The 13,494-nt window shown below is 53.5% G+C and overlaps 1 protein-coding gene across 1 annotated transcript in view; it reads right to left on the reverse strand.

Annotated features, from left to right (window-relative positions):
• Positions 1-1,630: 1,630 nt before the first annotated feature.
• Positions 1,631-13,494, reverse strand: part of SYNDIG1 (synapse differentiation inducing 1) — an 81,080-nt gene continuing 69,216 nt past the window's right edge. The window contains exon 2 of the mRNA XM_017541446.2: positions 1,631-2,862. Within this exon, the coding sequence (XP_017396935.2) occupies positions 2,704-2,862 (159 nt within the window). The 3' untranslated portion in view covers positions 1,631-2,703. The remainder of the gene's footprint in view (positions 2,863-13,494) is intronic.

Genomic DNA, 13,494 nt, shown 5'->3' on the forward strand with positions numbered 1-13,494 from the left:
GGGAGGTGGGGGTGCCTGGGGAGGTGGGGATGTCTTGGGAATTGGGGATGCCTGGGGAGGTGGGGATGTCTTGGGAATTGGGGATGCCTGGGGAGGTGGGGACACCTGGGGATGCAGGGGATGCCTGGGGATGTGAGGTGTTGCCTGGGAAGGCAGGGACACCTGGGGAAGAGGTGGGAACACCTCCCTGCTGGGGCTATGGGGAGAAGGAGGTGAGATTATGTGTTTTGCTTGGTGGATGCCATGAGGGCCTGACAGGAATGAGGCAGGTTTAGAGGGCACAGGTCACTCTGATGCACTCAGAAGATGGCTCTGCTGACAGCAGTCACTAACAGCCACCAAAGATGAGCTTCAGTCATGTCTCCTGCCACCAAGGCCAAGCCGGTCACAGAGCTGTCACACACTGTGCCTAGCTGCCAGGTGAGCTGCTGGGCCCCATGGCTGCCTTCAGCTGGCCCTGTCCCCTGTGCCCACCTATGACATTCACACCCGCAGGTAAAGCCCTTGAGAAGGACTTGACAGAGCTTGAGATTAGATAAGGCCAAGCCCCCGGGAGCTGAGGCTTTTCCGTCTGTAAATAGAGGCTGGAATGAGATGGGCAGTTGGTCTCGCAGAGGCCAAGTACCTGGCACTGAGGGCCTGGCTCAGGGTGACTGTGACAGTGTAGACAGATGATGAGTGGGGATGTACAGACAGCTTCTCCCTCTTCACCAAATCCAAAGCTACACACCTTTGGGGACCCTTGGAACTTAAAATGGATCACTTCAGGACAAGTACAAAGAAGCCCGTTTCACACAATGTCTTGTGATAAATGAACCTGAGAGATGGAGGGCCACGGACCAGCCATGGGACAGCCAGCCAAGGACGCAATGGCAGCCACGACCACCTGCTCCTGCCAGGCCTGATGGCCTGTGCCTCACGCACTCCCCAGCAACCCACACCATGGGCCTTATGATTATCCTGTCTTAGAGACAAAGCTCAGAGAGGTGTATATCTTTACCCAAGATCACACAGCTGGAAAGTAGCACAGCGGGATTCAAATCCAAGTTGGTTTGACCCTAAACCTATGCCCTCCAAGGCTGGTGGCTCTAACTCCTATAGGGCTGTTGGCTGGCAGTTCTTCTTAGGGTTAAAATCTTACACTCCCTGCTGAGCCCTCCCATAGAGAGAAATGCCAGATAGATCTCAAATTTGACCCGGGATGACAGTGCTAATTATTTTCAGAATACTAAATGTTCAAGGTTAAGGAGGAGAGTGGTGGGCAGAAGGATCGAACCCACAGTCCTTATTCCAGGGCAGTGGTTCTCAACCTGGCGTTGCAGTCACCAGGCCGCATCCTGAGCAATCGAATCAGCCTGGGGCTGCCCCAGGCCTCAGGGGTTTGCTAAGTGCTGCAGGTGGAGCCACTGTCCTGGAGAGGGGGGTCTCTGCAGCCACTGGGGGGATTAGGACAATCATATTTACTGGTGGACATTGAAGTGGCAGGGACTTGGGTTCTCCTTGGGGCCCCTCTGCTGTTTCAGCAGTGGAGGCCTGGATGGCTCCGAGGCTCCTTAAACCACAAGGGGAAGATATAAATGAAACCCAACGACAGCTGTTCATCAGAAATAAAAGTCTTAAGCGAAAAAGCTAAAAGATAACTTTCTGTTAAGTAATGAACACTCGTAAAACAGCAATGAAATGGTATTAAAATGTCTGTGATTACTTATTTCTCAGCATTCGTCTGGTAACTTAAGCAGCATGAAGCAAGAGTTGCACTTAAAAAAATGACAAGAAAATAGCTATTCATTTAGTCGACAGAGTAAGGCCCATCTCGTTTCTGGGATCACTAGTGTCTGCTTATGATGGGGTGAATGCCCGCCAGCGCCGTGACTGGGAAGAGCCCGTGTCTTTAGGCTCCGGCGGTGCTCACGGCTGCAGAGCCTCGAGTTTCTGGAGCAACCGCAGGTCAGTTTCTTGAGGAGTCTTGGGAGGGGCGATGGCCTGCCTCCCCATCCTGGATCAGCGAGGTCCCAAGAGTGCGTATTGCTGCGGGGTAGCTGTGGAGTGTAGACATGTTCCGGAGGTGGCTTGACATCCCGAGGCTGGGTAGGGTGAAGGGAAAGGAACGGGGGCAGGTCCTGGGCTTTGCTGGCCCTGTGTCTCGGGGTCAGGCCAATGGGTCTGCAGAGCAGTGCAGCGGGGGTCCTGCCAGCGTGGTGTCACCTCTTCCTTCCCAGCCCCATTCTTGTCTTGCAGGGAAGGCATGTGGACTCGGGGGGACACAAAGGACTCCAGCAGGGCCACAGACAGAAGAGTGGCGTGTCCCTTGTCCTCTGCCTATTGCACCGTATTCCATAAAAATAAACACTTTTTTGGACTGTTTGTATATTGCTAATGCGGTGGCACTCTGGGCACTGGCAGGCTGCAGAGAGCCACGCTGCCATTCATCCACCAGAACCTATCCAGAGACAGCCTTGTGGGCTGGGATCTTTGGAGCTTTCCTTTGGAAGGATTAGCAGTGCCCGTCTGTCTGGTGCTCTACACAGTGCTGTGAACATGAAATTAAAGGGTAAAAACAAAAGAAATCCACGGGTAGGAAATCCCAGGGCTTCGCGGCGTCATTTGGCAATCATTTGCACTGCACTGCGTCATGCGGCATGTCTGCTTCCTCCATGCCCACACAGACCTGCCCTGGGTGCTCCCCGTCCACTCGCAGGAAGCTCACAGGTGGTTGTTCTTGGAGAGGTAGGCGATGAGGGCCACAGCCACGCCCACATATACGCCGGTCCCGATGGTGATGGACAGCACTGCCAGGAACAGGGCCCGCCGGGAGCTGGTGCTGGCCTGGTGCAAGTCCCCCTTGGCCACGGCTTTGTTGGTCTGCAGAGTTGGAGAAGAAAAAGGAAGTTATGGTAAGCAAGTGGGAAAAAGCAGTCAGCGGAGGGCTCATCTATGGCACCTGATTCAAAAAAGGCATTGTGGATGCAGAGAAGGCCGGGGGTGAGCTGTGCTCACCCCTGCTGTGACCAGGGCAGGTCTCTAACTGTGGGGCTGGGGCCTGCCGCTGCTTCCCACACTGCAGGGAAGACAGACTTCTGTTCTGCTTGGCCCCAAGGGAATAAGAGAAGGCTGGGAATGGCCCAACTGAGTTTCAGCAGTGTGGGGTCTGGATCTGCAGCACCAGTATTGAGGGATGGGCCAGCTATGACTCCTCCAGTGCTGCTCTTTCTAACCAAGAACGGTGCATTTATTTGAATAACACCTATTTCTTCCTCCTATTGAATCTCTGTTACCCACTGGAGGTGTGTGGAAGGCAATGATGGCTCTCATTTCCCTAGAGAAACACTGGCATAAGACCGCTAAACCCACTGGAGGACACCTGAGACATTCCTCCTCCGTTACCTCGCCTGCCATGGCCGTGGGTCATTCATTTCCTGACCGCCCCCACCCTGGACATGGCTGGAAGTGGTAAAATTCATCCATCAATAAAATCATTTTATGTAAAACTAATACCTATATTCCTGAGTGCTCAATGACATGACCGGGTGTTGGTATAATCAAATTCATGATTCTTGGGGTCACGAGGAGATGGGGGGACCACCTGAGTAAAATGGCTCATTTGGCAGATGGGATGGGATGATACCAAGGCGCTGTGCCCCAGGAGCCCATGTGATGCTGAGGAGGGTTGACCCCAAGCCACTGGCGGGCCCCTGTGGTCAGGACTACCCTGGCAGAATGCCCTAGCTCACTCTCCTGGCCATCTCCAGAAAGCCAGATTTCTATCGGGTCACATTTCCACCTGAGGTCAGTGACCTTCCTAGGTGTTATAGGCGAGTATGGGAGTCGACCTGTCGTTCGCTCAAACACACCAACGCCCCTGCAGTGGACCCGGAAGGCTCTCACTCAGAGATGGCTCGCGAAGTGAACCTGCATCTTCCACGGTCTATGAGCTCTGGAAGTCTGGGCCCCGTGGGGAAGGGATGCCGGCTGCTGCTTGGCTTCCTTCTTGCTCCCATAACTTTTGGATCTTAAAAGCTAGTTTTTATTTTTTTCCTCTCCCAACTTTTTGTCTTGGAACTGAGCTTGAGAGCTCACTGTGGACAATTCTGGAGGGAGACGAGATAAGGGGAAGAGAAATGGGAAGCCTCCTAGGACAGTGAATGAATGAATGAAGGAAGGAAGGAAGTCGTGATGAGCCGAGTCTGTTTTATGCAGCAGCGCTCCACACACAGCCACATCTTAGAACATGGTTTTCTGTAATTGCCCTTTCTTAGCGCTAACTCAAAGAGCCGGGGCTCATTAGGGTAATGACTTTGTGTCCCCACCACAGTCACCAGCACAATCACAGTGCCATCTCCAAGGCTATGCAAAGGGGTGCGGAGAGGAAGGTGGAGCCCTACAGCTGCCCAGGCACCTGTCGGCAGCATTCCCTGACCCATGTGAGAACACCCATGCCGGGCTTCCCGAGCTCATCAGGGCTCACACATCTGAGTACCCACTTGTGCCTTCCAGCTCACTTGTAAGCTCCCTCAGGCAGGGCCCACGTCTCTCTTGTGTGTTGTGGTCTCCCTGGAGCCTGGGCTGAGCTCTGTGGGGATAGGAGGAATGCAATACTTATCTAATGGGTGCAAAATCCCAGCCTCTCTGGTGGTGTTGAGGAGGAAGGCAGTGGCACGGGGCTGCCTCTTGACCTCAGTTCTCAGAACCAACTCTGCAGGTTCTGGGCACACAGGCATCAGAGCTCTCATGCCCAAGCTGGTGTCTGCTTCAGAATCACATTTGCTCTTTATTTTCATTCTCCACGCTGGAGGAACTCGATCCGCAGGTTTATATGTTTGGCTCTAACAAGAGACCTAGGGAATGTGGAGTGTTAGGGGCCTGATCGCTGGAAGTGTCAGAAACAGCAAACAGATGCAGCCTTAGCAAACAGGCTGCGTTCTGCAATGTCACTCGGCATCTGCGTGTCATGGAAGCCGGAGTTCCGGGGTGCCCACTCCCACAAGGCAGAGGTGTCATTTACATACACAAAACACACAACGTGTGGTCTAATGAAGCTGATTTCCTGACATGAATCTTTTAAGAAAATGGGTAACTGTGGCTGAGAAACAGCTCGCTCATTCCTTTGAGGGGGTGCAAATGGGAAGACACGTTTCCATCTTTCCATCCCCACCGCTGCTGGCTGAAAGCTCCCAGCTCTTTGACAAGCTTTTCTGCTATGCATGAGAGCAGGGAAACTTGGCCTGAGTCCAAGCGTCTCTGAGCTGAAGGCAAGACTTTGTGTGTAGGTGCACAAAAGTTTGTCAAGATGGTTATTTCTTCTGGTTGCGCTTTTCCTTCCCCACCCCTTTGCCAACAGGTTGCAAGTGAAGTTCGTGACTCTCTTGTTTGGCCTTTGTTGGAAAATGGAAGTGCAGGTGGTTGGAAAAGCTCCGGGCAGTGCCTGGTGCCTGCGCCTCATGGCAGCGGTGGGCTGGGGGTAGGGGCTCAGCAGGATCCAAAGACGCTGTTTCTGTACCGTGAGGGCTCTTCAGAGAAAGTGTTTCAGCTCACAGCAGAGGCAGAACCTGAACACTCAGGGCACAGGGAATCACCACTGGGAGCGCAGGAAGCAGCAGGGCTCTGTCGGCAGGGCTGGCCGCAGGGCATGAGACACAGCCCCCAAGGGAGATGTCCTGCAAGCTGAAATCTGCCAGGCGCTGAGCTCCTGCCCAGCCCATGGAGATCTCACACTGGAGTGTGATGTGTGCACCGTGGTTCTGGAATTAAAAGACCCACTTTCTCTTCCCTAGTTGCAAAGATATGTAGAAGATCTGATTTTTAAATTGAAGAGCAAAAGTACACATGCACCATAGCAATGACAGGGAAGCACCCCCTTCCCCTCCCTCAAGTGCAGTGCTGTTCACAGTGAGGAGCTGAAGGCTTGTGTTCTCATCACAAGCCGAGAACGCACACCCAGAACAAACGTGCTTAGGCTGAAGTTGCCACATCAGAACTGAGATCCAGCCACCTCGTGCCACCACTGGGTCACACGTCCTTAGGTTGCACAGTCACTACCAAATGGCCAAGTCAAAGGAGCTGGCTGTCAAAGGACCGAGAGCTGCTGACACATTCGAAGGTCATGTTGCTCGTGGCTCCGGGATGAGAAAGGACTGCTTTGTGGAGGGACGCAGTCAATTTCCATTCCGCGGGTGGTGGTGTTTACCGCTGAAAGCCACCAGCACTTCTCTCTGGTGGAGCCCCCGCCCTGCCCATTGGTCACATTCTGGGGAATGGTTTTATCTGAAGGGAGTGGCTTCCTGTGGCGGTGGCAGACTTGTCTGAGAGTGGCTTCTAGGCCCTGCTTCCTTCCGGCGTTCCCGGTGGGTCCACGTCTCACTCTACTTGGGGGACTGTCCAGGCTGCCCTTGCCAAGTCCCCTTCTCATGCCCACCTGAGGTCCCTGGTTTATCTAAGAATGTATCTTGGCATATGCTGGCATGCTGGAGGCCTGTCCCTCCCTCCCTCTTCCCTCCCTCCTTCCTCCCTCTTCTCTCCCTCCTTTCTCCCTCTTCCTTCCTTCTTCCCTCCTCTCTCTCTCCTTCCTCCCTCCTCCCTCCCTCCCTCCTTCCTCCCTCTTCTCTCCCTCCTTTCTCCCTCTTCCTTCCTTCTTCCCTCCTCTCTCTCTCCTTCCTCCCTCCTCCCTCCCTCCCTCCTTCTTCTCTTCACTTGCTCTGTAACAGGAGGTCCAGCTGAAAGCTCCGCTCCAGACTCCACGTCACAAGAGACACACCCTAGGACGGTGACATGGGCCTCCCTGCTCCCAGCCCCAGCAGCCTTTGCCTATTTTCTAAACAAGATGCCTCAAGGCCTGTGCCTCCCGAAGTGTTTGGAGGCTGAGCAGCATCCTGAAGGACTGGCGGTGTGCTGAGCCCGGGTCCCGTCCATAGAGGAAGGCAGGCATTTGCTTCTCACTCAGGCTGCGGGGGAGCAGCTGCCATGGCGCTGCGGGCTCCATGCAGGGCTCCATGCACGGTGGGCGGGTGGCCAGTCAGTTTCTGCGTGGAGTCCCCAAGGCAAGTGGCTGGCCGGCAGCCTCAGGGGCGGAGCCAGGAGGGTGCTGCTCTGTTGGACACACCCAGGCCCAGGCTGGGCAGGAGACAAAGGCAGAGGTGGGCCCCAGGGACCAGACATGGTCTTAGGTCCCATCCAGTAGAGCCCAGCTGAGGGGAAGTGGATGCATACAGGCCTGTGCTGGCAGGCTGAAGCTGGGCATGTGATGGTGTCAGCCTGAGAAGAACCTGCCAAACGCCTCTGTGAGAAAGCAGGCGCGAGCCACCTGTGACAATCTGAGTCGGGGCGACTGTGATGTTCCTATCCCCATCTGCCCCTGCCAACCACCCCTTGCCCCCAGGGGCAGACATCGTGGCTGGTGAGTGGGGAGGAGGAGGGAAGATGAGGCCCTTGCTTCTGAGGCCAGGCTTGCTGTGTGTGCACACACGCCAACCCAGGACGCTTAGAACACGCGGTACATGGACCCTCCTGCAAGGCCAAGAGGCAACAGGAAGGGTCTCGGAGAAAGTGGAAAAAACAAAGTTCCCCTGCACTCCCTGGAGGATGTAAATTCGTACCACCACTTGGGGAAGTGGTCAGCATCTCTTACAGCCGAACATATGGGTACATCACGCACCAACAGTTCTGCTCCTATAAATGAGCGGACACGGATTTTCGTAAATACCCAACAACAATTATTCATGTGTTCACCAAACACATCTGTAAGAATGTTCTAAGGAACCTGACCCGTGGTTACCCCACGCTAGAAGCCCACTGAGTGCCAGAGACAGAAGGACAAGCCATCACGGCCCCAGGTGGTCATGAATCAGACACAGTGATGAACAAAGCAGCCGGACTCAGCATCCTGTCATCTGCAGCACAAAGCAGGCCCCAGTCGCCTCTGCTGTCAGCTTGGAGACAGGTTCCTGGATACTTCTGGGAAGGAACGGTAACTGGAAGGAAGCATAGTTGGAACAAATCTACCTTACTTTAGAAATGAATTCTATCAATAATTAAATGAGTAGGTAAGAACCATCCACAGAGAACAGAGAAACTCATTTTATAAAACTGGTAAAATCTTGATGCCAAAACCAGAGAAGAAAAGTCAGAGAAAGGGAAAGGAGAGGCTGACTTCATCTCTGCACACAGACGCAAACGTAGTGGCCAACAGCAGGCGTTGCCCGGCTGCCTCTCCAGGCCTCTCCCCGCCGCTCCCTGATTTTCCCTTCGCTCTGGCTGTATTTGCAGAGGCCTTTTCGTCACCTGTCACTGTTTTAACCTATTCATCTTTCGGGCCATAGCTTCTCCATGGTATCATCCCAGCAGCCTTGCTGGACAGCTGCTGAGGGAAAGGCTCCTGCCCGGCCTTCGCATCTCCACCCGGCACTCAGGATGCCGCGGCATTGATGCGAGCCTCTCTGCTGAACGCTGGGCACATCATCCACAGCTGGCAGTGCCCAGACATGGCGCACAGAGTGACATTTGTGAAGACATGCTGATGACGATGGCAACCCTTCCCTCCACCGTGCTCCCAAGGGCAACTTGTGCTCTCCGGAAACATTTCCACGATGGGCAGAACCCCATGCAGGTGGGCCCCAGGTCATGGCTGCTGGCCGCTGGCTTCATGCAATCCCCAAGCTACTAGGGAAGCTGGGAATCGTTATGTCCAATGCTTCTTTCTGTGGCCAGTGACGCCTATTAAAGGGAAGCCCTGTGGGCACGACAGGGCATGGGGAGGGCTTGGGTCCAGTTTGGGCAGTGTGCCACGCTCACAGGACAGAGCGGGAGGGATTGGCAGCGGCTTGGGTAGCCCAGGAAAGGAGGGGTGAGAGGAGCTGGGAAGCGGGCAGCAGCGGGGAGGGAAGTTCCACATCAGAGCCCAGCAGTGGCTCATGGAGGACGGAGATGCTGCCCACCTGCTGCGTCTATGGGGCACTTTCGATGTGGCTCATGCAACTGCAGAACTGAATTTTAATATCATTTAATTTTCACTGATTTAAAAGTGAACAGCTGCCCACGACTGGGGCTGCCACACTGGACGGTGTGGATGTGGGAGAAAACCCAGGTGGAGGAGCCCGCTGGGAGAAGATCCGGTAGTGAAGGGAAGCGCCGGGCGTTGCCGGGCTGTGCACTGAGCGGCCTTCCCAGGGCCGTGGGAAATGGGTTCCACACCTGCATGTCCCGTGAAAATCTACTTCACATCCAGCGAATCGGGGGTGTGTGTCATACTCCACACAGCTCAGTGTCCAGGTGGAGATGATGAAGGACGCAGGAGTGACGCTGGGAGGGGACGCCCCTTGAAACCTGCAGGTCACTGGGGGAGGCCGTTCACCCCCACGGGGCGCAGCTGGAGAGCCTCGATACCCCAGGGGTCCATGCCCTGCAGCTCCCGTGTGGAGTCTGTCATGGGAGGGGCACCGGCCATCAGGGACCGAGTTCTCAGTGACCCCGCTGCAGGGTCTGCTCTGCCGGGCTCCAGTCCCCTGCCACGTCACTACCTGCCTTTCCCTGAGACACCCCGGAGGTGTCTGAAGTGCTGGGCTCTGGGCTCTCTCAGACAGGCCAGGACCCACGGGCTGGCATTTCTCTTCTCTCTGCATGGAGTTTCCCATCAGCTTTTGCTGGTCCTTTGCTGGAAAATATCCACTGCTGTTTGAGGTTTTGGAAAACTCATGTTTTCTGAGGGCTGCCGCAGCTGCTTTGTTTCTCCTGCAGTCAGTTTTTAGGGGCACGGTCGATGTTTCCACAGTCCCTGTCATCCACGGACAGCGCCAGCACAGCTGGGGGTCCTCACTCCCTCGAGGACACCTGCCTCCCCAGATCTGGGACGGGCTTCCGCGAGACACTGGCTGCCCCCGCACTGTTTCTCTGGAAATGCGCAGCACCGCGGGTGTTTTGGAGTTCATTTTCTTTCCAGCGCCGAAACCTGTCCAGCTGGATTACATTTCTTTGCATTGTTGTAAAGATTAGCTCCATTATTCGTCATCATCTAATGTTTGCCATGCACCGACGAGGTGCTGAGAGCCGTACTCGACAAACAAGCAGACTCAACATTCTTCACGAGAACAGTACGAACCTGAACACCAACTACGGGAACGGAAGGCTTCTCGGGCGAAGGCTCCACACTCAGCCCCCAAAACACAGTCTTTTCCCTGCATGTATTTAGGCCCAGGTCTATTTTTATGACCTCTCACCCCTTCTATTTTAAGCCATGAGAAAAATAAGTCTTCTGATGTTAGTTAGGTCTAAATGGCAGGGAGGAGACGGATTATGAAACCCCATGTACCAACTGTGCTGGTTACAACCCAGCTCAGACACCAGAGGATGGCTGGGTCGCTGCCTGGGTGCTGCACCGACCCTCTCCACCTCAGACACCAGAGGATGGCTGGGTCGCTGCCTGGGTGCTGCACCGACCCTCTCCACCTCCTGCTGGTCTGCATCACAACGTCCAAGGGAGGGGACTTCCTCCCAGGGAGGCGTCTGAGTGTCCTTGTCCTCAAGGCCAGCCCATTCTGTGGATCTCCATTTATAGACGTCACGGTATAACATCTTAAACATAAATGGGAACTGCGGCCACTGTGCCAGGCTGCTGCTGGGGGTGGGGGGCGGGGAGCTGCTATCATTGACTCATTTGCTGGCTGTGTGTGGTGCTTCTTGCGATGCTATAAAGAAATACCTGAGGCTGAGTAACTTATAACTAAGAAAAGAGGTTTAAGTAGCTCATCCCTCTGCAGGATGTACAGGAAGCTTGGTGCCAGCATCTACTTAGCTTCCAGGGAGGCCTCAGAGAGTTTTCACTCATGGAGGGAGGGGAAGCAGGAGCAAGCCTGTGGCAGGGCCAGACCAGGAGCTGAGAGGGAGGGAGAGGAGGGCCACACATTTTTACTCAACCAGATCTCAGAGCACTCAATATCTCCAGGACTGCACCAAGCCACAAGGGACCCATCCCCATGGCCCAGATGCCTCCCACCAGCCCCACCTCCAACACTGGGGGTTACACCTCAAGAGGAGATTTGCAGGGGGTAAACATCCAAACTGTGCCACTGGAGAAGCTGGTCTTGGCTTCTCACAGACTCAGGCTTAGCTTGCCTGAGAGGGAGGGGCGGCAGGGCTGGCAGGCAGAGCTCAGGAGGAAGCGAAGTAGAGATGGGAGCCCCTGGGGAGGGCCGGGGCACTTGAGCTCTGGTTCAAGAAGTAGATCTCCATGGCTTCAGCTGGGACCTGCGTCCTGGTGCCCTCTGCTCACGGGGCTGTCTACGGTGATTTACCTTTCTCCAGGCCCATGCCAGCAGCCCACCCTCTGCAAGCGCCCCCCAGCCCTCCTCACCAGTACCCCTAAGCACACCTGCTTTCCTCAGGACGTCACAGGGTCCATGCAGGCTGTTTAAGAACAGGAAGGATCCTAAGATGATGAGACGTTCTGTTATTAAATCAGAATCGCAGCTAGAATCAGTGGGACTCGCAACTGTCACTCTCCTTACGCCTCATATCCAAAGAGCCGCAAATGGCCACACACTTCATACTGGCTTTTCCCGTGCCCTTCATTCTTCCTTAAAATGTGATATATATCTCCCACACGACTGTCTACCAAGTGAAACACTCAGAGAGAAGTGCTCTGTGCATGACCGCACAGCTGGGTGCACACCCACCACATATGTAACCAGCATCGGCACTAAGAATGGCACCGTATGACTACCAAGGCCTTCCTGCGCCCCCTCACTGTCCCTCATCTCCAGCGGAGCCCACTCTCCTGTGTTACAACAGCCTAGATTCTGTTCGCCTGCTTTGGAACGCCCTATAGGTCCTGTGGTGCACGCATGATGGTGTCTGACTCCTCTCTCTGGGTGTGAGACTCACCCCTGTGTGTGCAGTGTTGGACCATTTGCTTGCTAGGACCTTGTTGCAGGAATGCCCTGCAGTCTATTTGTCCATTCCCCTGTGCAAAAGCATCCGGATAGTTTCTAGTTTTGGGCTGTTATGAATAGCTCTGCTACGAACATTCTAGTCTTTTTTTAAAAAATGAGTATGTAGACATATTTCTGCTGGCTACATAGCTAGGAGTAGAGCTGCCGATAAGTGTATGCATATCTTTAGTTTCTGAAATAGCTTTTATCATCAAAGGAATATGTTCACAGCGCTTGGCAAAATACATGGCCCCAAAGGGTGTGTAAAATAAAACACCAGCAGCAGTGTCTTGGATACCTGTCTGCCTCTGAGACCCTTCCCCAAAGACACATTTTGAATTTTGTTAGTGGACCCATCTGGTATTTCCTTCTTTCTTAAGGAGTCAAACATATTTAATTTCTTGATTTATCGATTTGTCAGCTACCCATCACTGACCAACTTTGTGGTGGATGAAGACTTGGCTTTCTTGGAAACCTCTGTCCCCACCCCCTTTGTCACCTCTCCTTTCCTTCATCCCTCATCTGGTCATTATTTTGACGACATGTGTTCTGTTCACTGCTAAGCCAAGTGCCCTGATGTATGTCTCTTTCCCTCTGGTTCAGAGGGAAAGAATCCTCAATACCCTCTCAATACAAGTTTTGAGATTATAATCAAACATATCGGATACTCCATTAAACCCTTATTTCCTGAAACCACACTCCTGGTGTTCTGCTCCAATGGAAGCTGATTGCTCTTCGACGCCTCACCTTGGAAATTCCTTTTGCTTCCCTTCTATGTCACAGTTTTTGATTCCTAGACCCCAGGCCTTGTCTCAGGAAAACTGCCTGCAACACACGCTGCGGAAGCTTTCTGAACATCAGTGCGTGGGTGGCGGGCTCTGCGGCTCTGCGAATGGCCATATTCTATTACGACATCTGACTGACAGTTTGGCAAAGAATAGAAGTCCGCTTTGGAAATGACGTTTCCTTGGACTTCTGGAAGCCTTGCCCCATACTCTTCTCACTTTCAACACTGTCACCAGGCCGAGCGTCATCTTCATACCCCTTCCCTGCTGGCACTGCTCCATCTCATGTCCTCTGCCACCCAGCTGTTCTCAAATGCTGATTTGAAGGGCTTTGATGTTCAATACATTCTTTAGCCCGCCCTTCCTTCCTTCCCTCCCTCCTTCCTTTCCCTTCTCTTCCTTTGTCCTTCCCTCCCTTTCTTCCTTCCCTCCTTTCTTTCTCTCTGTCTTCCAAAAGCAACCAAGAGAAGTCTTGCTTGCTTTTGTCATTAACCCCCTCTTTCCTCATGGGACATTTCCTCCATTGTTCTCCAAACCTTCGATGGGACAGTACTTTGGGTACCATATTCTTTAATTTTCAATAACTCTTTTTGTTCTCTCACTTTTGCTTTTATACAACTTTCTTTTTTGGTTTCAGGAAGTTGATTTCATTCATTATCTCTGAAAATATTAACTGTGTAGATTTTTTGAAAGTTACTTTTCTACCTCCTGTCTATCAGTCAGAATCCCTCCCCGGACCCCCGCCCATTTGTTCAGGTCTCTCTCTCTCTGTCTCTCTCTCTGTCTCTCTCTCT

This window comes from Cebus imitator, unplaced genomic scaffold, assembly GCF_001604975.1.
Source record: "Cebus imitator isolate Cc_AM_T3 unplaced genomic scaffold, Cebus_imitator-1.0 Scaffold134, whole genome shotgun sequence".
Taxonomy (NCBI): Eukaryota; Metazoa; Chordata; class Mammalia; order Primates; family Cebidae; genus Cebus; species Cebus imitator.